This window comes from Rhipicephalus microplus, chromosome 6 (genome assembly GCF_043290135.1).
Source record: "Rhipicephalus microplus isolate Deutch F79 chromosome 6, USDA_Rmic, whole genome shotgun sequence".
Taxonomy (NCBI): Eukaryota; Metazoa; Arthropoda; class Arachnida; order Ixodida; family Ixodidae; genus Rhipicephalus; species Rhipicephalus microplus.
In genome coordinates this window covers 140,111,047-140,138,773 of record NC_134705.1, presented here as the reverse complement: position 1 = coordinate 140,138,773, position 27,727 = coordinate 140,111,047, and the positions used below count along the sequence as shown (strand labels likewise).

The 27,727-nt window shown below is 44.9% G+C and overlaps 1 protein-coding gene across 3 annotated transcripts in view; it reads right to left on the bottom strand.

Annotated features, from left to right (window-relative positions):
- LOC142765567 (uncharacterized) overlaps positions 1 to 27,727 on the bottom strand; it is a 41,751-nt gene that overhangs the window by 1,180 nt on the left and 12,844 nt on the right. Inside the window, exons 4-9 of one of the 3 annotated variants that reach the window (XM_075866738.1) lie at positions 24,617 to 24,723; positions 20,081 to 20,144; positions 17,061 to 17,168; positions 7,122 to 7,228; positions 6,150 to 6,216; positions 1,492 to 1,659 (exon numbers count right to left, since the gene is read on the bottom strand). In XM_075866738.1, the coding sequence (XP_075722853.1) occupies positions 1,492 to 1,659; positions 6,150 to 6,216; positions 7,122 to 7,228; positions 17,061 to 17,168; positions 20,081 to 20,144; positions 24,617 to 24,723 (621 nt within the window). Of the gene's footprint in view, positions 1 to 1,491; positions 1,660 to 6,149; positions 6,217 to 7,121; positions 7,229 to 17,060; positions 17,169 to 20,080; positions 20,145 to 24,616; positions 24,727 to 27,727 lie in introns of all 3 variants that reach the window. The other 2 variants (XM_075866737.1, XM_075866740.1) reach the window with 2 other exon arrangements.

Below are 27,727 nucleotides of genomic sequence, written 5' to 3'. Positions count from 1 at the left end.
GCAGCTTATTGTGATAAAAACAGAGACATGCACATGTAGGTATATGAGTGCCTGACGTGAATTTTTTCAATGAGAGACAAAAAAGGTGCACTACCAAGGATTAGCTGGAGATGGTCATAATATTATTATTACGAATAACCTTGAATGTATGTACCAAAATCGCAATAAGACATGGAGGCATGGCGTAGTGGAGGGCTGTGGAAATTTCAACCGCTAGCCTCAACCATTTCAACTCCATCGAAATGTGACTGCCACGACCGGGATCGAAACCGCGACCTTTGGGTCAACTGCCAAGCACCGAAACCACTGTTCTACTGATGTGGACAGCTAGGGATGGTCAGGTGAAACACTTGCACATGTTCTATCACTAATCTATCATCCTCGTCTTTCATTATTTCCGAAGACTGCACAAATACATATTTACACCAAGTGATAAACTTCAAGGAAAAAAATGATAAGAACTCCTAGGTATCTCACTTTCCCTGGTGTCGTGACACAGGCAAAGTGAAGGTGAATGTCTGATGCGATGTACTAAACTTTCACAAAAGCACACCATAAAATCGGACATAGAGCTTGCCAGGTTTGTGGCAGGAGCATAGAAAGCCTCACTATAGGCCAGATGAACGTGTGAACCAAAAGACTAAAATCTGCAACAGCAGTGCTGTCTGCGAGATGCCATTTCGCAGACGACAATTTTTAGCGTCCTGTTTGTACTGGTAATAAGAGAGCCAACAACAGAAAACCAAACAATGAGACACTTGCAACACGCTACATGTCCAGTAAGTGCAAGTCTATTCTCCAAAGGTTTTACTGCATCAATTCTGTACCAACTCGACAAGAGGTACGATAATTTTCGCATCACTATTGGTGTCCAGTGAAATCCTGACAGCAAAAGAAAACTTTGTGCGAGCACATTCGGACGATGTGCACGCACGTTTCCCGTCCCGTCGAGCCGTGTTCCACGGCAGCTCCAGCTGCCGATTTCGCCTACAATGATGCATCATCACCGCGCTGTCTGCCAGCGCGCAAAGGCTGGTGGAATTGCACCACGCTCCACCGTGAACCTCAGCAGTGCTGCGGTGGCTTGCACTCGTATCGTGGCCGGTCCAGCCAAACAAACGGCGCTGCAAGCGCGTTGCCCCGCTGAACGTATGGCACCGCAAGAGTGCACAAAAAACTACATCGATGTTGCGAGCCAAAGATCCCATGAGATTTTACAGTAGTTTTGCCATTCCAGGTTGCCATTCCAGGTTGCCATTTGCAAAAACATTTTTATGACACAAGGTAGTTTTTAGTAACATGTTCCAGCATCAGCATCACCCAGAGTGATTGTGCCAAGATAACACAAGCAAGCACGGCCGTCCACACGCATTACCACAGTGGACAACATTTCTGGAGTGAGCTTATGCTTGCTATGACACTAAATACAATGTCTCCATTTTGAAACAGCCTGAGCACTCAGCCTGGAAAAGTGATTTTTTGAGTGCTCACCTTCCATGTAGCCCAAGTCTAGCACGGGCGGAGGTGGAATCACCGGGGGCATCGGTGAAACAACCGCCATGCTGCGCCTAAGATGCATCCTCACGCCACGCAGGTCTCTAAATACCTCGAAGTGCTTGTCCTCCAGTTTGAACTCCTCTGGCAAGTCGAAGAAGCCCTCTGTAGAGAAAGCGGAGAAGTGAGGAACCCGAAAGGTATAGCTTACCACAAGCAATTTATACAGTTCGCTCAAGAAGGGGACATAGAAGTATAGTACTTCTTCGTTAGGCCCGTGTAAATACTCGCACATTTCAAATATTTGAACGAATATGACAGTATTAGAATTCACATAAATGCAAAGTTATTAAAAATAAATAAATCAGACCTGTATATGTTAGAGAAACAGGGTCCATACTTGTTTACATGGCAAAAATTCAAGAGTTTTCAAGGACTTTCAAAGCTATGTGGGCAAAGTTTCAAGGACCACATTGTCCATTGGAAACTCAACACATTTTCAGAGGAGGATAAAGGCTTGAAATAACTAGAATTGATCAAAAAAGGGTAACATCATGGAGCAGATGTTGAAAACATAGCTCAAATGATATTTTCTTACTAGACAACTTTAAATCAGTTTCTCAAACTTGCATAGGTAATCACTTTCATTATGACACAAGTTGCAAACTTTTACTCAGATAGAAAAAACTATGGAACAAATTGTGAAATGCCTTGTTGCGTTTGCCGAATGTTCATATCTCTATTCACTATCTTCTGCTGCTTGCTCTTGGCAGTCTTCCTAAGGACGTTTGGCTTGATGATGCACATCAAGTGTTTGTCTCTGCATTTTCTGCATACAAGTCTGCTATAGCTATTAATTGCTCAACAGAAGCTTCTATTTCCCTTTTTTTTTTTTGTAAGCATTTTGCACCTCCTCCTGAATGCAAGATTAATTTTTCTGTTTCCCTTTCTCCTGCTCCTGTCTTTTTAGAGTTTCCAGGAATCCACGATGTCGGTTCCTTGAAGGAGCTGCTGATCTTAATTCTTTTATGATGGGCACACTAAATATTTCACCTGCTACATTGACGGCATCACAAATATTGCGATGTCAAATGTGTAGGCTTGTGCGAATATTCGAATGCTTCGAATATTCGAACGAATAGGCGAGTATTCGGATTCACTTCGATTCGAATTTAAACTATCGAATATTTTCGAAGTATTTGCAATAAACTAATGAATGTACCATAGTCCACCTGTAAAGGTGGTTTCACTGCAACGTAGTGGTGCAAGACAGTGAAAGCACCTACTCCGGAGAAATTTGCTTTGCCGCAAAGCCCCCCTTCAGATTTAAGAGGGCCCTGCAACACTTACTGAGCATGGTCAGAAAACGCTGCCGATCAATAGTCGAGGTTACCGAAAACACGCGAGGCAAGTTTTATAGCACAGCACGCGCCCTGAAATTGACAATTATTTTTAAAGCTAAACGTTGCTCTCTTCCCACGGCAAATGACACTACAAGCTCAAAAATCACTTGTCACAGCCAAGAAAGAAAACATGGCCCTGGTCACAGTCATTGGCTGATTTGAGCATGGCGCGCTCGTCGTTACCGGACCGCCACGGGAAGCAGCCGCTTGTCCACAAGTACGTGCACAATCGCACTGAAAGGCCACATATTCGAAGAAAAAAGAGAAAAAAATGCTCAAGGTAACTATGCGCTCGTGATGTTTTTTTCTTTCCCCGTGCCATCCTTCCCTTCTTAGCTTCCAGCTCTTTTGATGGGTCGAGAATGGAAAATGCGATTGCAGCATGCGACAAATTTTTGGAACTGCGCTCGTACTGGACTGATTCTAGAAACTTGGCGGCGGTAAATTTGCGAGGCGACAAGCGTGTTTACTGGCTCCATGGATACTTGAAAAAGTGTTGCAGGGCCCCTTTTTACTCTCAAATCAATCTACTTTATTAAGCTTGATATGATGCTTTATATGATTTAAGTATACTAAACTTTAAAACGTTATGTATCTTACAGGTTATCACTCGGATCCCACCGAAACTACTAATCAAGGTTGTTTCAACTTCCTTTCAACAAAAAAAAAGTCATTTGCATAGAGCCCCTATTTCAATTCAAAAGAAATATCGTGCAGGTTAGTTAGGTTATGATAAATATTCCCTTTTTTATATAATATACATACTATTCGAATTCGATTTGAAAGTATTTGACCAAAATCGCCATTCACTTCGAATTTGCTTCGACCCTGAAATTCACTATTCACACAAGCCTACAAATGTGTGACAGTGCTTACTAAAGAAAAAAAGAAATTCAAGGATTTTAAGACATTTCCAAAAGTTACACCACTTTCAATGCCTTAAAAGAACTTTTCAAATTCAGGACCTTTGATTATTTGAAGGACCCGCATGAACCCTGAAGAAGAAAGGTAGTAACTGATCAGAACTACTTTAAAATTCAGATGATTACAGATGTCAAGTACAGCCCCAAAAAAGTAACGGTCATTACAGAAGCCTAATCAATTACTGTTGCATTACTTTCCTTCAAAAATTTATTTGCATAACATGAAAACACAAGTTAAACATTGCGGCTTGAGTGGTCGAGAGGTCTGGAGGCTTGCGTGAAGGCTGGGTGGCTTACCATGGCTGCTGCGATGTAGTGTTGCAGCTTTTTTCAACGAGAGTTGTTTATCGAAGTTGTGGTCACAGATTCTTCAGTGTTTCCTCATTAGGAGCCAAGCTGCTACACTAAGCACTATCTTAATGCATGTGCTAGAGGGAAGGGTGATGTCACAAAAGAACACCATGCGCACCAGCCTGTGGTTAAGCACTGTTTCGATGCTAGTGTCCATGTCCTCTATGAAGCGTCACGTTTTACTGTTGCTGATGCTCGGGTAATGTGTTGCAGGTAAAACCAATGAAAAAGTGAAAAAAAAAAAAGCTCCGATAGGGGGGCCCCTACAAAGCAATTGCATAAGCTTTGGGACAAAAGCTACTGTAGAAAACTGCTTAAAAGCTTATTTTGGGAAAAAAAATGTCACTAACTGTAATCAATTACAAGAATGTCATTGAATATTCCAGCATATTACAGTTTCTGAAAATTAACTAATTATATTATAAAATGTAATTGATTACAAGTAATCTAACGTTACTGAGTTATTACAACTCTGGAATGTAACCACATTTAACCCTCCTAGTAAAGATGGCTTCACTGCAGGATAAGGTGCTGTTCTGTGAATCTATAACCAACTATGCAACTCCAAACAAAGCAGGCAGTGTAGCAGTGCTAACAAAGTCATGAAAACCTGGAGTACATTACATCAAAGGACTGGCAAACAACTTCCTTGGCTTTCCCATTGTCTGTCGTTGACTGGGCTGGTGCATACTCCAAGACTTCACTTTGAGAGCTGTCACCACACCCTAATTATCAAGGGAGGCACCCCATACCTTTACTCAGTTGGAAATGCATATACAGTCGTTCCACAAAGATTTTCCACAGTAATGGCTGCCGAGGACTTACAATACTGCATTCCGAGAACTGCCTACTTCCCCCACCTTTACTCCCGACAAGCTGGAGACCAAAAGGAAGCAGTTCTGAAAAGCAGTACATATAAGTTTTACATCTGTTGTGAGGCTTATCGAGGATTGACCAAACAAAATGAGGGCGGCGGGGGTTGCAATGCAAATATGTTCCTCCCTCCAACGGACAACCATGTACACATCTATGCAGATGTCTGTTTCTCAGAGAAGTGTGCGCCATGCCTGTGATAAGGGCCAGTCCACACACAACTTTGCCACAGTTACAAGAAATTTCTCATATAGGAGTAATCCATGCGTGGCGGGCACCTGGCACACCCCTCCCCATTCGTGGACATGTAGTCTTAAATTTTTTGCCTTCCAAATCTTTCTTGCAAAATTTGAGCAGTTGACTGCACTTGTTAGCAATAGGACGTGACCAGCTTTGCTTCTGTTTTCCAATTTTTGACAAGGTCATCTTACTTGAAAAACCCAGAAGATGCGGATGGAACCAGCTAAATAAAAAAAAAAATGCAGCTTTCAAACTTTTCAATCCAAAAGCTACAAAACACTTCTGGATAGCAGGCTCATGTGACTAATGTATCTTTTCCGATGCACTTTGTGCTCGACATGATTAAAGTCTACCAAATGCCAACTCCGCGTAGACCCAAACATGCTAGAAATAGCAACAGATTGCTGCCCTTTGACATTTTTTATGCTAGCCAGGGCCAGGTGGCAAACCAGAGCTATTCGATTTTCGGACTTGCAAGCTCATTATGAAAATTAAATGTCTTTTGTGTAATGTCAACATTACCTTAATTGTGCTAGCTGCTGCATTCCTAAACACTACTATAAACCTACGGACAATAAAATAAAATGTTTCTTTTTTTAACCCTCATTTGTGACCACATATTTCACTCAAGGTTGCCGTAGCCTTGTTCATGTGTATGCTCTGCCATCTGTCTGCTAAGGTACATGTAAGAAGTTCCCATGTGCATGACTAAAGTTATCGCCTTCAACAAAGCACCTTGCCGACAGACTACTGTATCAAAGTGGTGACAGCTATAAATTTACAGTCGCTGGTTGACCTACACAGCATTCAGCAACAAATGCATCATTCTCGCATGAAAGCTTCGGAACAATGTAAAAGCACTTGCCTTCGTCGTCGTACAAATGCATGGCTTCAATCTCCAAGTCTTCTTCATCTGAATCTGCCAGCTCATCCTGAAAAGGCAAGGATGTGCACGACCAGCAAGTCTAAGATATCGCAAGCTGATACTTGTTAGATGATTGTCTTCAGATACTAAGGAAAGGTATGACGAAGTCGCATAAATAGCATGAAGTGCAGAATAAAAACATTGCACGCTTGCAGAAACTCCATTTCAATCAGCTTGAGCTTATCCCCCCTTTTCATCAACATTTCCTATATGAAAGCTGAGAAATGAAAAAAATTGGCCCGAATCTACATGTTACACTGTAAATGTCGTCGAAAGACGATAGTCTTGCGTCTGGAGAGAGTGAACAGAATGTTTATTTGATGTTCTGCGCTAGAAAATCGGTAAGTGGTATTCTGCAGGCGCTGCGTTAGAGTGCCTCGAGCGTGTAGCAGAGGCGAAAGAGTGCTTCGAGGCACGTTAAGCACAAGTGCCATCTGGCAGTTACCTTCAAAAATAAAAGCATGCAGCTCTTGGAAAAAGATGCGCGCCAGTCTAGGAGGCGTATATGTATATATATATGTATATATATATATACATATATATATATACATATATATATGTATATATATATATATACACACAGCAAAAATTTCATTGCCCTAGGCTACTGATTCACGAAAACTTTTTTTTTTCCGAATCTCATCTCCCCTTAACAGATACAGCGTAGCCTATTGTTAACTACTAACCTAATGAACTAATCCACTGCAAAATTTGTTTACGTCCCCCTGAATGCTCTTACTTTGATACCTCCGATTGCTCAATCACCATTGAAAAAATGTATATATCAAAAGACTGATGAACAAAACATGAAACTGCAAGTTATTTTCAGATTCTGCAGCAAACCAAACTACGCTCAAGAGTGCAACAGCACACGATTGCCATCTTTACAGTATCTGTGCCCTGCTTGCTTACCACACTGAGCTCCACGGCTGGGACTGGCACATCAGGGACTGGTTCCAGCCATTCAGGTGCATCACAGTGAAGATTTACAAACTCAAGCTCGTGTTGGCTTGAAAGTTCTGGAAAAATGAAAGGATGCACAACACTCAAGCACGCCTGATGGAGGAGGACTGGCACGTGTTTTCAAAACTGTGCGCAATCTATTGCACGCTGAGCTGTGCCTTGGTCTCCCTTCAAAACTGCTCAAACAGGTACAGCAGAATTCAAATAATTTGAATCGAGGGGTAACTTGAGCTGCACGGCCAAGTCAACGCAAGGTGGCACTTACCAATAGACAGCTGTGGATCAGGTTCAATAAAAGTGACTGTGTTGGTGAAGTGGCATTTCTAATTATCAAATGAACTTAAAGATATGTCCAGGTCCCTGGATTTTACCTGTGCTCTTTTAGTACCAAAGCCCTATGGTCTCCCGACCATCATGCATTTCTTGCATGTGGAATAAATGCATGCACAATATTCAGATCCACCCAAAAGTTGACAACAATCTCTTCTATCCAAAACAAACGTGAAAACACAAGAATAAAAAAGCCACAAGTGCAGTCAGAGTCGCAAGCACAAAGATTAAGCAATTATTCGTATAGCAACCATCATTGCCATGACAGCTCAACAATCGCAGTGCCAGACTTTGCGCCGGAGGATGCCATGTTTGTGTCACTTGAATGCACTATACTATATTTGCGTAAGTTTAACAGACCTTATATAAACCTCTCCCCTGTCCCCTGTTGTAATGCCAACATATTTTAGGCGACATTCACGGGTAACAATATTCGAATGAATATGACAGTACAGTGAAACCTCGTTAAACTGCACCCGCGTAAACAATAGTTTCGTTTTAAAAGTAGTGACGTAAAATCCCCGACACAGCCGCCATTGAACATAATACATTTTGTATCCGCATAAGTTGTACCAGCTTATCGCGTATGTATCGGTTAATAAGTAGTTTTTCCAATTTTCGTTGCGCACTCGTCGCGGCATGTCGCCCCCCAAGAAGGTTATACTAAAGCTTCTGGAGTAGCGGAGAGGCTCCGTGGCTGAAGCCGCCGTACCGCCGTGTTGCTCAGGGCAGAAAGCATATCGGCGCATTGTAGCGTACTAGGCTTTCGTGTTGTTTTCGTGGTAGTAATGTTGCACATGGTGCCTTTATTTAAAACATGATGGTTCTGAACACGTCTGTGATCAATTTTCGAGACGACGATGGTAAGCTCTTGGGTAAGAATCGTGGGAAGCCGAACTGGGCACAGCTTTTGATGCTTCGCTCGCTTGCTTTTCCTCACATATTTTCGCAACTACAACTGCATTTACAAGTACATAGATTTTATTTTTGCATCCAGGAGCACATAGACAATTTCAATATTTTTTGTGCGTTTCAGTATTCCAAAGACATCATATTGCGTGGCACATGAGAGTGCGCTTTGAGGCGAAAAGGTTAAGCGCCAAAAAAGAATGACGACTTATTGTGTTCTGCACACATGTTGAAGCAGGCTGCTTCGATGAGACAGGGTAAACAACGATACGAAGGGCTTGTAACATTACTACCGTGCTTGCATCATTTTCAGGCGCATGTACAAAAGCCAGTACGTGAGTGTGCCTATAATACAAGTAAGCGCTTTGTTATTGAAAGGAGTTATGATAGCACCGGCTCTGCATTCCTGGGATTTTCAGTTTCTTGTATTTGCATGAGCACTACGCTCCCAATGACAAAGTTTTTGATGTTGTGATATGCCTCTCTTTATGTAGGAGAAAAAGGAAACTATCTCCTGCGAAAGCTCAAGGGAAATAAACACTTTCGCCTAAAGCGCCTCTTGTTGATGGAGCTGTCAATTTCTCCCCTCTTCCAACCCTCCCAAGTGGTGCAGGCAAAAAAAAAAACTGAATTAACAGCTGAAAAAAAAGGGTAAGACATCGTTGCAGTACCAATGGGGCCTTTTAAAATGTCTATATTGAGGCTTTTCAGAATTTCATTGACAAGATAATGAAGGAAAACAATTATTAAGATGAAAGATTGGAAGTTCTCCAAGCAGCGTTTCCTCCGCATATCCAGGATCTTTTCAAACAAGTTCGTGAAAATGCGAATACCCCCTCCCCCCATATAAATAGAGTTCGCACACATGATGCACTGTTATTCGCCAAGGGCTCATGGTTGTGTGCGAGTGGAACTTTTAATTTCGCTGCATCTCCTCACTGGTTACTTCTGCTGTGAGGCAACTGTGTAAACATATATTGCGAATTGATATCCCTGAGTACCTCTTTTTCACAGCGAAAGCTGTAATAAGATAAGTTACCCGTAACATTATGAATGATAAAGCGTTTTAGAACATCAAAGGAACAGCCTGGGTGTTCCACAATGCGAATAGCGTAACAAGTGGGTGATCCAATGCCCCAACCCCATGAGAAAACTTGTTTTTGATCCCCTAATAACTGTGGTGGCTACCCACTTAACGCATACTTCTTCATCGTCATCAGCCACTGCATAAAAAATTGCTCTAAATTTCAAGAAGTGTGTAGTAGATACCACGCTTCTCCAAAGAATTAAGAAGGATAACATAGTTAATGCTGGTCTACTACACAAAAATTTGATTTTTTATAGCGCTGTGAGTACCCAGCGCCATAGTGTGCTTGTAGCATCCCAATGAGTTTAGAAAAAGGCTCTGAAAGGCCACTCTTGTAGCTTCCCCTGTGAATGTCCTGCGCATGCCGCGCAGGTCTGGCGTTTCTTAACATATGCTTAAAATGCTAAGGGTCAAAAAAATTAAAGCAGATGGGCATTAAAGTCGCTCCCACGTTCCTTCGCTTCTTAATAAGAAAGCGGTGCTTTAGTAGCTATAGCGAAACACCCGGCATCAAGCGCCCGGAGCACTACAAGGCAGTCGCCACCTCCTTCTGCCCTTAGCAATATAGCCGCCGCGGCTTCACTTCGATACATGGGCGGGTATGCGGGACCACCACCCCAGAAGATTTAGTATAACCTCCTTGGTCGTCCCCCACTGGACGTCTCGACAGAACAGCAAGCCCCAGAGATCGAAACACGCCTCGCTTGTTTGTGTTAATGATGATGGCCGCTGTGTTGGTGGGCGCCATCTTTTGGTTGTTTCTGCAGCAAGAAGCACTCGGCCGGCTAGGCTTCTGGTGTTGTCCACGCGATGGCGCTTTGCACAAATACGCAAAGCTTTTTTTCTTTTGCCAACCTGTGGGGGAGGTGCACGTACATTGAACATGCAAATTTTTGTAGTAGAGCTTAGACTCTCTTTTTCGTAGGGCAGGGCTCGAGTTCTGTAATTATGGAGTGAGACAAGTCATAGGAACAATTGGTGTCAGAAAGACATGGTTAAAACAGACTGTAAAGTGTTCAGGATGTGGGGTCGGTTTGAAAGTGGACGCAAGTGTAGAAGCGGATAGAGAAGAGGCTGACGCGAAGTGTAGGCAATGTGAGGTTGAGGAAAAATGGAGAAAACTACGGTTGCCTAGAGCGAACTGCTGATAAGAATGACCGAGCTCGAGACTGCGTTGGCGACAGAACAAGAGAAAACGAGGGCAATGGGAGAAAGGCTGAAGTCCGCCGAGGAAGCACTAGCCAAGGTGAACGGAGAGAACGGAGAGAGCGGTCTACGGAGAGAACAGTAGGGATCTGGCAACCAGAACGGCGGAGAAGAAAGAGCAAGCAAGTTTGAAAAAAAAGGTTCAGCCGGTTCAATTGTCGCAAGGCCGAGCTTCAGCAAAGTAGTGGTGGGGCTGGGAGGGGACAAAGCAGCCAGCGTCACATGTGCAAGTAACCCCCAGGTGCAGGGCGCTCCAGTTGAAAAGTCGCAGCATGTGATAATCGCCGGTGACTTGAATTTGAATCGATGCACAGAAGCCATCAAAGAGAGGGTAAGAGGTGACAAGAAGGTTGCAGTAGGGGCGTTCCCAGGACGCAAGCTGGAAGCAGTCATGAGGCAAGCGAGTGCAAAACTCAAAACTACAGCTGATAGACGAAACCTTGTGATAATTCCAGGCAGTTTAAACGATGTCTTAAATGAAGATACAGCAGGACTAGCAACCACACTGGCGAAAGGCGTAGATGACATGCGCACCACTTCTCCTCAGGAACAGGTAGTGATATGCACGATACTGGAGGTACCGATGCGTGATAGCAACCTGCAAAGAGCGGTTGTCAACGCAAACCAAGAGATAAGGCGGATATAGTCGAGAGAAAGGCTTTGAGGTGGTGGAAATAAACAGAGAAGTGCTTAGCTGGGGTGGTTTTCTATGAGAAAATTTACTTCGATGGGCAGCTAGGTCATGAGGTGGGTTGGCGACTTGCAGGATGCGCAGTAGCTTTTTTGGGGGGCAAGTGGGCCCTTCAGGGTGCAGGATAGCTAGTAATGAGGAACACAACCAGGGAGACTCTTTGGCAGGTGGTATGGACAGATACGATTCCAAAGTGGCACCAGTGTCTAAGATAGGTAGAGTCCGGGGCAGAAATAGACGTAGCCACGAGCGCCGAGCCAATTCAGACTTAGGGTATATTAACATGCAGGGTGGTAGGAACAGACTGAAGTGGGAAGAGATAAGAGAACAGCTAAGGGAGGAGAGGCCGATGGTATACGGTTTTGTAAAAACACATCTCAGGGACATGGAACAACCTCCTAACAATGCAGACTACGCGTGGGAATATTGTAATAGAACAGAAGGCAGCAGAAAGGGGGGTGGTATTGGGGCATTCATTCATAAATGTTTAGACCGGCAAAGGGTCAAGCAGGAGTGGAAGGAACGTTTATGGCTAAAAGAGAAAGTGGCAGGGCAAATGACACTCCTGAGTTTCGTGTACTTGTGGACGGGAGCAAAGGCCAAAAAAAAACCAGGCAATAGTAGAGCGTATATCAAATGACATTCAAGAGTTAGGAGGAGAGTGCGAGATAATTATACTAAGAGATATGAATGCGCACATAGAAGATATAGATGGGTATACAGACACGACAGGCAAAATGATCATAGATATGTGTGAAAGGCTTGATTTGATCATTTGCAACAGTGTGAAGGGCAAATAACATGGAAGGTAGGAAGGCTGCAATCGACGATAGATTTCGCACTGATGTCACATAGGATGTATGATAAGCTCAGGGGAATGCACATAGATGAAGGTGGCTCCAGAAGTCTGGGTGGGGATCACAAACGTATCAAGCCAAGTTTTGGAAGAGCAGTGAAAGTGGGAAGGAGACAAGATGAGCAACTATAGGAAAATTTTTATTCAGAAAGGCAAATTGAAATCGCCACTAAACAAATTTAGAAAGTAATCACTGAGAAAAATCAAACAGTTTGGACATACACGAATCTAACTAGACTGTTTGAGCTAGAGGTTGTTAGGGCACGTGACAAGTCACCCCGGAAAAGAAGACACAATCCCAAAAGTTGGTGGGATGAGGAAGTTAAGAGAGCCATAGCAAAACGTCAGGAAGCCTCTAGTGAACACAGACATGCTAAGCAGCGGGGTGAACCGACAGATGATGTTGAAAAAAAATGGGAAATCTTTCTAAGCTGTAGAAGGGATGCATCCCTTCTGATCAATGAAAAGATTAGAAGAAAGGGAGCTGAGTGGTTGGCAGAAGTACATAAAAAAGATAGAAAGGCGTCTGCGAAATTTTGGAACCACCTAAACTCCCTAAGAAAGGAGACTAGCCTAGAGCAGAGATTTACAACTACAGCTCATGGTGCTAGGCTAGAAGACGAAGCTATTGAATATATAAGAACAAGGGTGACAGAAAAATTTCAACAATGAAGTGCTTTATGCACCACAATAGACAAGGATGAATCAAGTGGCGCAATGGCTCCATTTTCACGAGAGTGGGAAAGAGCTGAGAAGAGGGTTCCTAGTAGTACATCAACAGGCCCAGATGGCATGCAATCATGCTGATAAGGACATTAGGTTCGAAGTCTAAGCAGGCTTTCAGAAAGGCAGTGAGAAAAAAAATAATCGATGGTGAAGTCCCCAATGAATAGAAACTTAGCAGGATGAGCATGGTCTATAAAAAAAAGGGGGACAAAGCTGACATAAGCTTAGCAGGATAAGCATGGTCTATAAAGGAAAGGGAGACAAAACTGACATAAACAACTACCGTCCTATATCAGTGACATCAGTGGTCTACAGGCTGGCGATGCAGATTATAAAGGAAAGACTCCAGGCATGGATAGAGGATAAGAGGTGCTGGGGGAACTGCAGAATGGGTTTCGGAAACCCAGTAGGTTGGAAGGCAATCAGTTCTCCCTGATGCAGTGCATCGAAATAGCAGAAAAGGAACACAGGACCCTGTGGCTAGCATTTTTGAATATCAAGGGAGCGTACGATAGCGTGGTTCAAGAGGAATCGTGGGAAATACTGGACACACTAGGCGTGGAAGGTGTAGTCACTAATCTTTTAAAGGATATCTATAAAGGTAACAAGGTAGTTATGAAGTGGGAAAAACGGGTATATAAGCCTGCAGAAGTAAAACGGGGGCTTAGGCAGGGGTGTCCCCTGCCACCCTTACTATTCATGATGTACCTACAAGGATTAGAGGCCGAATTAGAGGGAAGTGGACTGGGCTTCAACCTCTCTCATCAAACAAGGAAAACTAATGGAACAGGCACTGCCAGCATTGATGTACGCAGATGATTTGGTGTTAATGGCCGACAACAAGGAAGATTTGCAGAGGTTGATGGACATGTACGATAATGAAGGAGATAGGTTAGATTTCAGATTCATAAGGAAAAATCAGCAGTCATGATTTTTAATGATAATGAAGGTAGTGAGCTTAGAATACAGGTTACACTAGAGATAACGGATAAATACAAATATTTAGGATAAGCGATGGGGCCAAGTACCTAAGGGAAAACGAAATATACGCGACGACTAAATGTAGCAGGAATGCAGCGGTAATGAAAAACAGGGCACTGTGGAATTACAATAGGCATGATGTTGTGAGAGGAATATGGAAAGGCGTCATAGTTCCTGGTCTGACGTTCGGCAATGCGGTCTTGTGCATGAGATCAGAAGTTCAAGGAAGATTAGAAATTAAGCAACGTGGAATAGGTAGGCTTGCCTTAGGAGCTCACGGGAATACACCAAATCGGGGAGTACAAGGTGATATGAGATGGACATCATTTGAGGGCAGGGAAGCTAGCAGCAAGATAAATGTTGAGAAGTGATTGAGAGAAATGGGGGAGGAGCGTTGGTCTAGGAAGGTATTCAGCTACTTGTACATGAAGAATGTCTATACAAAATGGAGGAAGCAAACCAGAAAATCGACTGGTAAATACTTGAAAAACAGCAGGGGGCCAAACCAAAAAGAACTATCGGTTAAGAAGAAGGTGAAGGAAGCCGAGACCGATATGTGGAGAATAGGCATGATTAAGAAGTCCGCACTAGAGATCTATCGAACCTTCAAGCAGGAAATTGCTAAGGAAAGGATATATGATAATACTCGGGGTAGCTCTCTACTGTTTCAGGCCAGGACGGGAGTATTGCGAACCAAGACATATCGGGCCGAATACAAATGGGTAGACATGGTATGCAGTGCGTGTGGAGAGGAAGAAGAAACTGCCGAACACTTGATAATGTTCTGTAAAGGGCTTCACCCTATAGTTCAGAATTATGGCGCAGAGTTTTTCAAAGCACTGGAGTTTAGAGACAGGGAGGGCAAAATAGACTAAGCAGGTAGAATTAATAGAAGGAGGTTATCTGATTGGTGGCTAAAGTCAAGGCACGAGTGAAAATTAAACCCTTCACTGCATAGTACGAATCCTCAACCCCACTATTTAAAGAAAAAAAATAAACCTAGTTTTTGGTTCATTAAATGTTACGGCTTGGGGGCGCTAGCTACTGCCCGATCTAAAGGGTACAGCTATATTCATCCATCCAAACACGGTGTGCGCTTGGTTTGCTTTCATCGTTCCTTTGGCGCCGTGCATAGGTGTTCCCCGGTTGATCCGTGCCGTACAGCTCTCGCGTCGTTTTTCACGTGTTGTGTATGTGTGCTTGTGCTGCTTCGTACTTGCATCATGCCGAAGCTGGGACAAAAGCATCGAATGCTGAAAATAGAGGAGAAATTGGACATAATTCGTGCTATTGAAAGTGGAACGCAAAAGGACCTGCCGTTAACTACGGTGTGTGGAATTTGGAATTCAAGAGAGAAGTTGCTCGGCAGTGCTGCTGCAACTGCGAAAGGGTGCCGACTACGCGGTTCGACGTTTTCGGATATAGAGGAGGCGCTGGTGAAGTGGCTAAAAGCTGCACGGTCAAAAAATCTGCCTATCGGCGGACCCCTGTTCGTGGAGAAGGCTTAAGTTTTTGCCTTGCAGCTTAACCATGACAACTTCGTGTGCAGCAATGGCTGGCTGGACAGATTTAAGGCGACGCACGGCATTACCACGAGGACTGTTTCGGGAAAAGGTGCTGCTGCTGACGTGGATGGCGCGGAGCAGTGGCAAAATGGTCAGCAGAAGAACATCTTGGAAGACTACGCACCTGATGACATCTTTAATATGGATGAATCGGAGCGATTCTTTAAGCTGCTACCAGACAAAACGCTCGCGTTCAAAAGCGAGATGTGCACCGGCATCAAGCATGCAAAAGACAGAATATCAGTGGCGTTTTGCGTAAATATGACTGGAACCGACAAACCTCCACTCCTCGTGATTGGAAAGTCGGCGAAAGCCTAGATGTTTCAAAGGCGCCGGGTTACCATCAGGGGTCATCTGTCGTAGGAACACCAAAGCATGGATGACGGCAAAACTCTTCGAGGAGTACGTGCACCTCATCGATCGTCGTTTCGCGGCTAAGAACAGAAGAGTTATTTTTGACAACGCTTCGGCGCACGTCGCCCTGGACAACCTGACGACTGTGAAGTTGGCGTTTCTGCCACCAAACACAACAGCGATTGTCCAGTCCTTGGACCAAGGCATCATACGAGCTGTAAAAACAGCTCTACAAGAAGAATCTGCTGCGCAGATTTCTTCTCGCCATTGAATGTGGCAAATTATTCTCCATCGACCTGATTGGCGCGATTCACCTGCTCGAATACTCGTACTCGTGGCGGCAGGTTGAAGCAACGACAGTTCAAGATTGCTTCAAGCATGCTGGCTTCAGTGTGTGTGCGGGCGTCGCAGATGACGCCAGTGACACCATCGACCAGACTTCAGAGATCGTAGACGAACCTTGCAAAACTCTGCTAGCTGAAGTGCTGGAGCGGCAGGGCGTTACGGAAGGCATTTCCTTCTCCGACTTCAGAGACGCAGACAGCGATGTGCAGACATCTCCGGACATGTCCGACGAAGCCGTTGTTGCCTCGGTTGTCGAAGTGTTGCCAAATGATATTGATGAGGACGACATGGAATGCGACAACACGGTTGATCCAGGTCCGACAGAGGCCGAAGCTGCGCATTGCGTCAGCGTCATGCGGGTATTTGCCGAGAAGAGGGGGCTGGCGGAAAATCTGGCTAGCAGCATAAGCGAGTTTGAGGCCGCTGTCGTCGCTGCTATGCCGCCGCCGCTTCGTCAAATGAAGATTACAGACTGTCATGCGAAGTTAATTACTGCACGTTTTTTGTTCTTTCATCGCACTCCCTAAAGGTTTATTTTTTTTTACAGGTAAGTGAGCGACCTGACGCTATTTCGGTTAAGGTTAAGCAGTCCTACCGTTTAGTACGTACTTTTTCCGAGCTCCGGCCAACTACAGTTTAATGAGGTTTCACTGTATTATTATAAACCTCACCCCTTGTTCCCCATTGTAATGCTATCGTATTTTATCTCGCATTTACCTTCAAGCTAATGCATTTTTAATCTAACAGATTTCAGCACCAGAAGGCCGTAATTTCAGGTATGAGAATGGCACAATATCGAGATCTGAATTAAGCCAACACCAGAACCGCAGAAACGCACCTCCGCCAAGACGGTCCATGTCAGGCGCAGCGATTGAAGACAGCCAGCTGTCTTCCACAGCGTCATCAGCCACAGCTAGAGGCTCCTCTGACAGCACACAAAACTCATCTGCAGGCAGCCAAATGTGAAGGCGAGTGCTTTAGCAACATGTCAAAACGGACATGCGACATTCAAGCTTACCCTGCATCACAAAGGTTGCATGTTGGAATCGTTGAACTACGTCATCGTATCGTTTATTCAAACTACAGTAGACTCTCACTAAGTGGAAATCTGTTAAACAGAACTACTGCTTAAACTGAACTATTGCCTCTGCAATACTTGGTTTTAGGCTTGTATTCTGCACCCATGTTCACCTTTCAGTAAACGGAACTCGTGTTAAATGGAACATATTTTCCCGGTCCCTTCAGGTTCCATTTACCGAGAGTCTACTGCATGTCCGAAGGTTGCGGGTTTGAATCACGCACGAGTCACCACTAGCGGGAAAACTCGAGACGTTGGCTTCCCCACATGTTCTATTGATGCTTGCCTTGCAATGGAACACCCCAGACAATGTCGTTCTTGCGGACGTCTTCTTATCTCAGGCTAGGCTTGAATGTTTGGAGCAGCTGAGGCTCAACTTTGTCGTCCTCTCCTAGATGCTAACTGCTCGCTGCAGGGCCCCTTCTAGCGAGGTAGCCAGTGTGCGAAGAAGCAATCCTTATGAGTCCCTGGTGACCTCTGTTGCTGCGAAGCCTGTTTGAGCCCAGCACTTGAAGAAGACGCTGCAGGAACAACAGCGTCTGTGGTTGCCATCAATAAAACACGTGGGAAAGCAAATGCCTCACGCAATCCCACAAAACCCTACAGTGCATAAGCCATTTTTAAAAAGTTTATTTTGCAGAAAACATTAGCCAGAGCACTCCATACATGCAACGAAGCAAGCACAATTTTTCGGTGCGAAGAATGGAATCACAAAAGGTGAAATGGGCCGATTTATCAGTGTGCAAGCCAAAGAAGCACAGACAACACATGATCCAGAGTTGATGTAAATCAAAATGTGCACATTACTTAGCCACAAACTCGCATGTTTATCAAATACATCAAAGTTCTAATGTGGCTCGTATTGTAGGATTTCTACGACTGCGTTGACAGAAAGCAGGTCCACGGATTGAGCCGAAAAGTGCCTATATTCATCTGAAATATACCTGTAATATCAAATCGCTCCGCTGAGCTCTTCAGAAGGCCCGGCTAATTACTAAATAAAAGCTACATAGTCCCCATGAGATCGTTAGCCTTGGCATACCATTGCTGACATTACCTTCACATGAATGGGCTATAGCTTTCAAGGTTTCAATAAATATATAGGAACACAAGTATTGCCTGCTGGAACCTCTACACAATATCCATGTTGAGCACAGAATTTTCACCGCATGCACATCTCATGCGATAAATTCTTTAAATGGAAACGCATACAGCTTCCCATTCGGATAACCCACCTAGCGAATGATTTCATTTCTCTTGCAACGGCCTTATGTGGACACCAGATAGTTGCAAGATGCTACCGTGGTAAAAAAGCACATCAGCAGGAAAGAAGCTACGAAAAAAATGGCACAACTTTTGCAAAGAAGCCCAAAATAAACGACAATTTGAATTTTTCTCACTGTAGGGAATATATTCATAATAAAAAATTTGTCACTGAAGTACCACAGACAGTTGAAAAAAAATTCCATTTTCTACAGTTAAAGTATGTGCAACTACGAATAAAAACATGTATTTACCTTTTAACATTGCCTTCAAGATTCTCTGCATTTGTTTGAATGCGTGTTTGCCAGTGCATGGTTAATATTATTTGTCGATTCCCTCAACGTATGTTAAACTTCAACACTCACCTACATAAAGTGATCAAGCGAAGTGCTACTGGTGATTGTGATAATCACCAAAATGACTACATATTTCCTGAGAAAATGCTCGTAAGCACGAAAAACACAGCAGGTGAGCAGAAAATTGTACAACAGACTCTGCAACAAAAGAAAAAAAGGAGCCATAATCCGCTTATTATAGATAGAACTGGCTCCCTTGGTTAGGACTTTTAACGAGCATAGTGAACAACAGTACAGTGTATTTTAACTGTCTTTCTGTCAAATTATGCAAGCAATGTATGGCTGAAATGTTCGAGGCTACGTCAAATTGGTTCATCGATCAGCTGGCACCACTACCTCACTGAATAATCAGCTTCACAGAAACCACTAGACATAACCCCTCTCCTCCTTCCCCCCCTTCGATGACTCTATAATAGACACTGGGTGCATATAATGGTTTGCCGACTCCATGAGACAAATTTATGGCCGTGAATCATAAGATCAAAGCAGGCCAAAAAGTGCCCCCAAAAAAAAGCAACAGCATGCATTCAGCCACGGACGCCTTGCACAGCGAAACTGGACGTGCATGATTCTAAAGATTGATCAGGTAGCTTCTAGGTGGTCTTTATAGGCCTTAGTTATAAGTGATGCAGCTTATAGATTGCTTTTAAGTTGTTGCTAGGCTTTAGCTAGATAGTTTTTTCGTTGATTTTCAGCTCAAAGAAGTTTGATTTAAACCACAGGCAGTGACAGATACGACACGGGCACGTCATCATCAACGTAGATCAACTGTCACTTTGGAGCCTCCTCGCAGCTGCCGATGTTTTTCCCAGTACCTAGTATTATCTTGTCCTTGGCTCACCGCCCTTGCTTCACAGCCATTTGTTGTTTAGCTAAGTGTTGCCTTAATTTTAGTGGACAAGTGGTGAATAGTTAGGATTTACACTATTTTTGTGGCACATACCTCTCTAAGATAGCTTTTTAGTTCATCGGACAAGGAACGATTTGCTGAACAGTTTCCCATTTGAAAAAAAAAAAAAAAAAGCCACAGGGAATACCTTAGCGGAAATTCGAAGACCTGACACGTGGACGCTTTTGTTTAGAGTCCCCCATCAATGTGGTCTGGATGTTTATTTTATTTGAAAGAAGTTGCACAAGGCCTTGCTACAGAAGTTAGCCTACCTGAGCAATCGAGCTTGTTGTGCATCACTTCCATGGAAAGGTCGCCAGCCTTCTCTTCAGGACTCTGCAGCAAGCAGCACAGAGGCAGTCTTGAAAACAGCAAGGTGAACTTCCAAACCAACATCACACAATAAAGACATACCGATTCTCAACTCGTGAATCTGAACTGCACATTACAGAAAATGTCGCCGAGACATAATAAATTTCACTGTAACAAAACACTACAATAGCGAAATTAATTGCCAATTTAGGATTCAAACCCACTACTTTGGGCCAGCAGTCTAGCACCGAAACCACTACACCGTCGTAGTGGGAATGTTTACACACACACACACACACACACCGAATTAATTGATATGTCAGGTTCATATTTCAAAAACTCCATATGATTATGAGACACGCCGTAGTGGAGGGCTCTGAAAATTTCCACCCCCTACGGTTTCTTAACGTGAACCCAAATCGGAGCACACGGGTCTACAGCATTTTCGCCTCCATCGAAAATGCAGTCGCTGCAGCCGGGATTCGACACCGTGACCAGCAGGTCAGCAGTCGAGTACCTTAGCCACTAGACCACCACGGCGGGGCCTCACACACACAATCATTTCGAATCCTCGCCCAATCCAATGATGAAAAGATATGCCGGTCTACGTTGATTTGGTTTATATGTGGGGTTTAATATCCCAAAAACCCCATATGATTATGAGAGACGCCGTAGTGGAGGGCTCATTCCAGCACGCATAATTTTCACAGAAGGAAGTCGTGGGTCTAGAAGCTCTAGATAGTTCATTTAAGGGACTTCGTGAATAAAAGCGAGACCCATACTCTGCTGCCTGAATGATATCTGAATTTCATCAAGACCCTGGCGGTGAACGTCAGTATTGCCAAATATAATATCATCGAAGTAGCTGAAAACGACAGTTCACGGATTACGAAGACGACCTTCGTGTCTGTGAAACCTTAAAACAATGACACGGATCATGTAAGCGATGCATGGTTTCATGCATATCCCACATTTTCAGACATATGCACTCGGCCTGAAACAAAAGTACTAAGTAAAAAGACTTCTAAAGAAATACCCCAACCTTCATCATTGTCATACAACATTCAGTTTTTTACGGATTTTATAACCTGAGCATGCAGAAGGGAATAATACAGGTTTTAGGGGTGAAGCGCCTTAGGTTGTGGGTCTCTCCTGGGGTTCTTTAACATGCACCCAAATCTGAGCACACGGGCCTGCAACATTTCCACCTTCATCGGAAATGAAACCGCCGCAGCCGGGATTAAATCCTGCGGCCTCCGGGTCAGCAGCCGAGTACCTTAGCCACTAGACCATCGCGGCGGGACGTGTCGGTCTGTGTTGCTGCCACATTTGGCGTACAGAGGCGCTTTTTCACTATGCAAGTTTGAGGGAGCCTCGACAAGAGACTGTAGTTTTGTTATTTCATTCTGAACACAGCTGTGTCTTAAATGCATGCGCCACGCATGCATGAAGGATGGAATTTTCAATGAAATGCGCCAAACAGAGCCTGTGTCGCCAAAATTTAGGTGTCTGCGGAGTTGTTCATAAACAAAAAATCGTCGATTCCCTTTACCCGTGTAGTGGCCGATGTGTACACCGAGAAGGGATAATAATAAAGAAAACCGAGGAGAAACAAAGCATGCAGAGAAGGGTGTTTGAGCTCGACTAACACGAAACCTGGGGAGGGGTGAAGCGTGCACCATTTTGAGAGATTGCTTTGATGAGGCACTAGTGGCACAAAGCCTGAAACTGGGCATGCAGGGAAGGAAGTTGCTGCTGCGCTAAAGTCATCGGCTACTTGTTGGGCTAACTGTAGCCTTCACTTTCGTCGAACCGGTCGCGAGTAGTGCAATTTAGCTAAGTTTCGTGGCAAGCACCCTCTTCACGATGGACCATGACTTGATGCGCCACGACAACGCTTGACGCCGACAAGCAGACACACGAAGGTGCTTGACAACCAGTAATATCAGTTGGAATTTTATGCCCCCAAAATTCAAGGATACTTTAGCTTCACCTTCAAGAGTAAGGCACAACAGTGTGATTGGGCCTCCCACCCATCTCCTGCTGAACTGTTGACCCGTTTCAATACTTCGTGCATATCTCAGTAGTGTCGCAAGGCAATGAACAACTGTGCGCGTAACATTGGCGGTTTCAAGGCATCACTGAATGCATTTTGCAAGTACACTACGTAATTAATATTTCTTTTTCAATCAGCGAAGGTGCCCCCACATGTCCGTAGAGCAACACGCCGCAGCTGTTCACCTTGTCTATGGTTTTGGTGCTGATGACGATTGAGTACATATGTCTGAGTGCTTTGCAATGAATGGGCTTTTAGAATACCCACTCTTTGCTCAATTCACATCTTCCAATGCCTGGCACAATTCCAACTTCTCCCACACAATATATAATGTGTTAAGGAATCTCTTTCCCTTACACAACATACATAGTGCCTTTTTCCAAAGCAGTTTCAACAAATCTTGTGGCTTTGTGGTAGAACACCTGCTTGCCACCCTCGTTTGATCCCCACTCAGAACCGGAAATTTGTATTACTTATTTTATTTGCATCTTCTTTCATTTTTTGGTCACGCACAAGATTTTTTGCTTGCCACCAACGACGCTCACACTGACACCCGAATTTTCGCGAAATGTGCTCTTTAGCGCTATCATGTTTAAACCACAGCAAGAATATATGGGATGCCATAATAATGAACTCCGGAAATTTGGGCAAACATTGATTGACATGTGAAGTTTAATGTTCAGAAACCACCATATGATTATCAGAGACGCCGTAGTGGAGGTCTCCGGAAATTTCGACCACCTGGTGTTCTTTACTGGGTGCCCAAATCTGAGCACACGGGCCTACAGCATTTCCGCCTCCATTGGAAATGCAGCGGCCACAGCCGGGATTCAATCCAGCGACCTGCGGGTCAGTAGCAGAGTACCTTAGCCACTAGACCACCGCACCGGGGCAAATTTCAACAAACAGGGCACCTAGTAAATGAAAGTACTTGGGCTTCAAGCGCTTTTGCCTCCATCTAAAATGCAGCCGCCACAGCCAGGATATGATCCCGCGTCCGGGAAGTTGGAAGTCTGGCACCACGACCACTAGACCACTCAGAAATGAAGCATGGCTAGTGCACCGGCAGAAAATACAACGAGGCCCAGAATGCCATCTCGTTGCACTCAAACACAAAGCTTACGTATTTTGCAAGCTCTTTAACTCCAGTTAGCTACGGTTCAACAGTTTCACAGCTCAAATGAATGCTACAAGTGCATCATAACATTTTTCGTGCACTGCCTGTCGAATCAAAAGAGAACCGAGCCATACGAGTTAGGGTAGCTCGAATGTGGCACCATGCTAGTTGACGTTTCAGTGTGAAGGAGCACAGTTTGTCTACCGAACAGACAGCAGTAAATACTCCAGTCCCAAGAAGGAAATATTTTTAAACACTTATTTTAAACCCTTATTTTGCTCTTGGCCATACAAAAAATTGCTGAATGTTTACTTAGGATTCACAATAACTAAAAAACTGAAAAACTTGTTGCTTCACATTATTTAAATGGAATTACATTATTTATTTCAAGCAGCTGCTAACTGCAATTTCAAACACAAATTATATGTAAAAATTAATCAGTAGTGCTTTTCAGTAGTGCTGTCACCTACACTGAATAAAAATGAACCATGAGAGCCTAAAGAAAGAGATAATTACTAACCGTGATGAGATTAAAGTTATGTCTGCTGGAAAATGGCACATTAAAACGGGTTATGCACCACAGGTGCCCAAAATGACGTTGAGCATAAAGTAATAATCTTTGCACGAAAAATTCACATTGAAGATAAAAAAAATATATACATTTACCCCACTATTATGTGTGCTCGCTCAAATCAATGACCCCAAATAGGGTCACAAAGACTGAGGAAGTTAAAGTTTAAGTACCCCAAGAACTGTAGTAGGTGACCATTTAAACATCATTTATCGCTCTCCCTACACAGGCACGCAAGCCTCCAGTGATCTCGGTGGCAGTTCTTTTGACGCTACATCCAGGACAGGAAAGCTACATATCCGTAAATAATAATGAACGGATTAAGAGAACACAAGCAGAGCGGTTGTCCTAAAATAAAAGCCTTAGACACCTATTCAAACATGAAATTTGACTAGTGGCAGTGGCTGTTCTTCAAAATCTGTTACGAGTGATGCAAAAAGTATCATTATCACATGATCACAACACCATGTGGCACAAATTCTGGCGCGACATCATTAGAAGTAACGCCAGACGATGCCGCTGTAGCGCAATAGCAATTCTTTTGGCGGCAGACGATACCGGACATCGCGAGTCCTCAAGTGAAGAAAATACAGAAGGAGCTTGGCAGTGGCCCATGAGGCCACAGCTCGTGCTCCCTGCCCCCTTATACATCAACCCAGCAGAAAAAAGGAGATGGCTTTCAGCAAGTCATTTAAGTGAATACACTAAGGATCTTGTGAGTCTTTTTTAATTGCGGTAACGATACACCTCACCTGAGGAATGTCCTCTGGAACCCGCACAACAGGTTCGGGACGTGGCACATTCAGGCATGTTCGTGCTGTGGCACTGTGAACTTCCACAGGGCGCAGCTTGGTCCCATCTGCTGCAATAGATCAATGATGACATATTTCCCAAAGTTAGTCATGAAAAAAAAAAAGGCAGTTTCAATAAATGAGGAGAAAGCTGCTGCCAAGATATCCCTTGTAGAAATCAACGAACCCAGAATTTTATTTTAGTAACGACAACGACTCCTTGGCATGGCCTTCAAGAATAGTAGCAACTGTGGTGCACCAAATATGTTGGCTTGGGCAAAAAGTGAATTTGGTCGAATAATTTTGAAGCTAATTGTAATAGTGTATATATATCACATAGTATTGTAAAGAAAGAGGGGCACATTTGCCATGACTAAACTAACCTGCACGATATTTCTTGAAAATTCAAACAAAGCCTGTGCAAATGCCATTTTCTTTGCATCAAAGGAAATGGAAACAACTTTGAATAGTAGCAGAATTTGACTTTCCATAAAATGTAAGCGAAAGCCTGTAAAATATGTTAAGTTTTGAAATTTCCTATACTTAGAGTCTATAAGCTGGTATAAAAAGCTTTCAAACTGAAAATGAAAAAAATGAATAAATGTGAGGAAAATATCTTCATATAACCTTGACGTGGGGCTTCGCGCCAGTATGCCTTTCTCCTGAATACGTGTTTTCACGCACCACTTCACAGCAGTGAAGCTACTTTTACAAAAAGTTACATGTGACATGGAGTTTCCCAAAATTAACTAGACGGGACTCTGGCACTACGATCGATCAGAAACCATGGGAATGATGGGTAGTGCACAGATTTGCCTAGTCTTCATACTTGCGGGCGGCGGATCGCACTTGTGGCTTCGTTTATTACTATGTTTCGGTTTTGTTTTGAAGGACAAAACGAACGCTTTTGTAGCGGAAGCTGCTAAGCACCACCGCATTCTTTTCTATCCCGTCTGCAGCCGGCCGTCGACAGCGCGCCTACTCGCGGCGCCAGCTCCTCCTCCTCCGTGTTCGGGGAACAACGTGTTGTCGGGGCCGGCTCCGGGGATTAGACCGGCGGCATGCTACGTCTGCTCGCTTGGTGGCCCCCGTTTCCTCTTTCTTGTAGAAGAACGCGGGGGTGCCTCCTTCTCTCCCTCGTCAAGGGGAGCTCTCGTCACTCGCACGGAGTGGAAATAAACAGTCTTGCCCTGCAACTCCAAACCTGCTTCACGTCTCCTTTCTCGCTGCCTCCGGCAGCCGACATTCCCGGCCGCTACAAAATTGGTGACCCGAACGCTTCAACGAACACGCCGCGATGAGCTCCAACGACAACGCTGCTGCCTCCACGCCTGCGGTCATCGCCACAGAACTGAAGCTACCAAATTTTTGGCCGAAAAATCCAAGAGTTTGGTTCAGCCAAGTGGAGGCCCGTTTTCAACTCCGGCACATCACCTCGCAGTCGACAAAATACCTTCACGTCGTCGCAGCCCTGCCCCCCGAAATCGCCGACGCTATCGACGACATTTTGGTTTCACCCCCCGCGCAAGAAGAATATGACACCCTCAAAAAGACGGTGCTGGACCGCCTCGAGGCGCCTGAAGAAAGCAGACTGCAGCAGCTCTTGTGTCGCGAAGAGCTGGGCGACCAACGACCTTCCCAACTGCTGCACCGTATGCGGCAACTACTCGGTGTGCACGCGCGTCAGGACGGCCAGCTCCCACTTCTTCGTGAACTTTTCCTGCAACGGCTCCCCCAGTCGGTGCGCGTGGTTCTCGCGGGTTCAAATGAGACGTCCCTTGATCGACTCGCGCAACTTGCCGATCGCATCACGGAATACTCAACTCCAACCTTTGCGCCCATAGCTGCTGCAAGAACACATGAGCAACCAGATCGACTGTCGCGCCTTGAGGAGAAACTGCAACACCTTACCGAGACCATGCAGAAACTTGTGCTATCTGGCGCTCCCCAACAGGACGAGCAACGACGCAACCGATCCCCTTCAAGACACCCAAGCTCTTCCCAGAGAAGCCATGCACGAGATACACAGGATGGAGTTTGCTGGTACCACCGTCGTTTCGGCACGGGTGCTAGCCGCTGCACTCAACCTTGCTCGTTTCCGGGAAACGCTCCGGCCAGTCGTTAACGGCGGCTTACGACATCGGCCCTCCACCCAGCCGCCTGTTTTTCGTAGTCGACCGCGTAAGCAACTCGCGCCTGCTAGTCGACACGGGAGCCGAAATCTCTATTGTCCCGGCAACCCCCGAGGATCGCCGACGTAGCAAGAACACATCGTCGCTGCAGGCAGTGAACAACACTGCCATCGCTACGTACGGCTTCCGTTCGCTGACAATAGACGTCGGACTCAGGCGCCTGTTTCGCTGGGTCTTCGTGGTGGCGGATGTTAATTTCGCCATACTCGGAGCAGATTTTCTCAGCCACTTCAACCTGGATGTGAGCGTACGTGACCGTTGCCTCAAGGATAACAACACATCTCTCAAAGTACGTGGTTTGGAGTCAAACATCTGCTCATCTGGCATCTGCGCCTTCCAGCCAGTATCAGCCTACCACCACGTCCTGGCCGAATTCCCCTCGCTCACCAAGCCCCGCAACACGGAACAGCCGGTGAAACATAACGTGACTCACCACATCGTCACCACCGGGCCGCCAGTCACCGCCCGGCCACGACGGCTGTCCAGCAAAAGGCTTCAAGCTGCACGCAGGGAGTTCGAGCATATGCTGCAGCTGGGAATTGTTCGCCCTTCGTCTAGCAACCATTCATCGCCGCTACACATGGTGCCTAAGGACGACGATTGGCGCCCGTGTGGCGATTACAGAGCCTTGAACGCATCGACAACGCCGGACCAGTATCCTCTGCCACACATTCACGATTTCAGCGCGCGGCTGGCAGGTACGAAAATATACAGCAAGATCGACCTTGTAGCGGCATACCACCAAATCCCCATCGAACCGCAGGACATACCAAAAACAGCCATAACAACTCCGTTCGGCCTGTTCGAGTTTGTCCGCATGCCCTACGGCTTGAAAAATGCCGCACAGACCTTTCAAAGGTTCATGGATGAGGTCGACCGG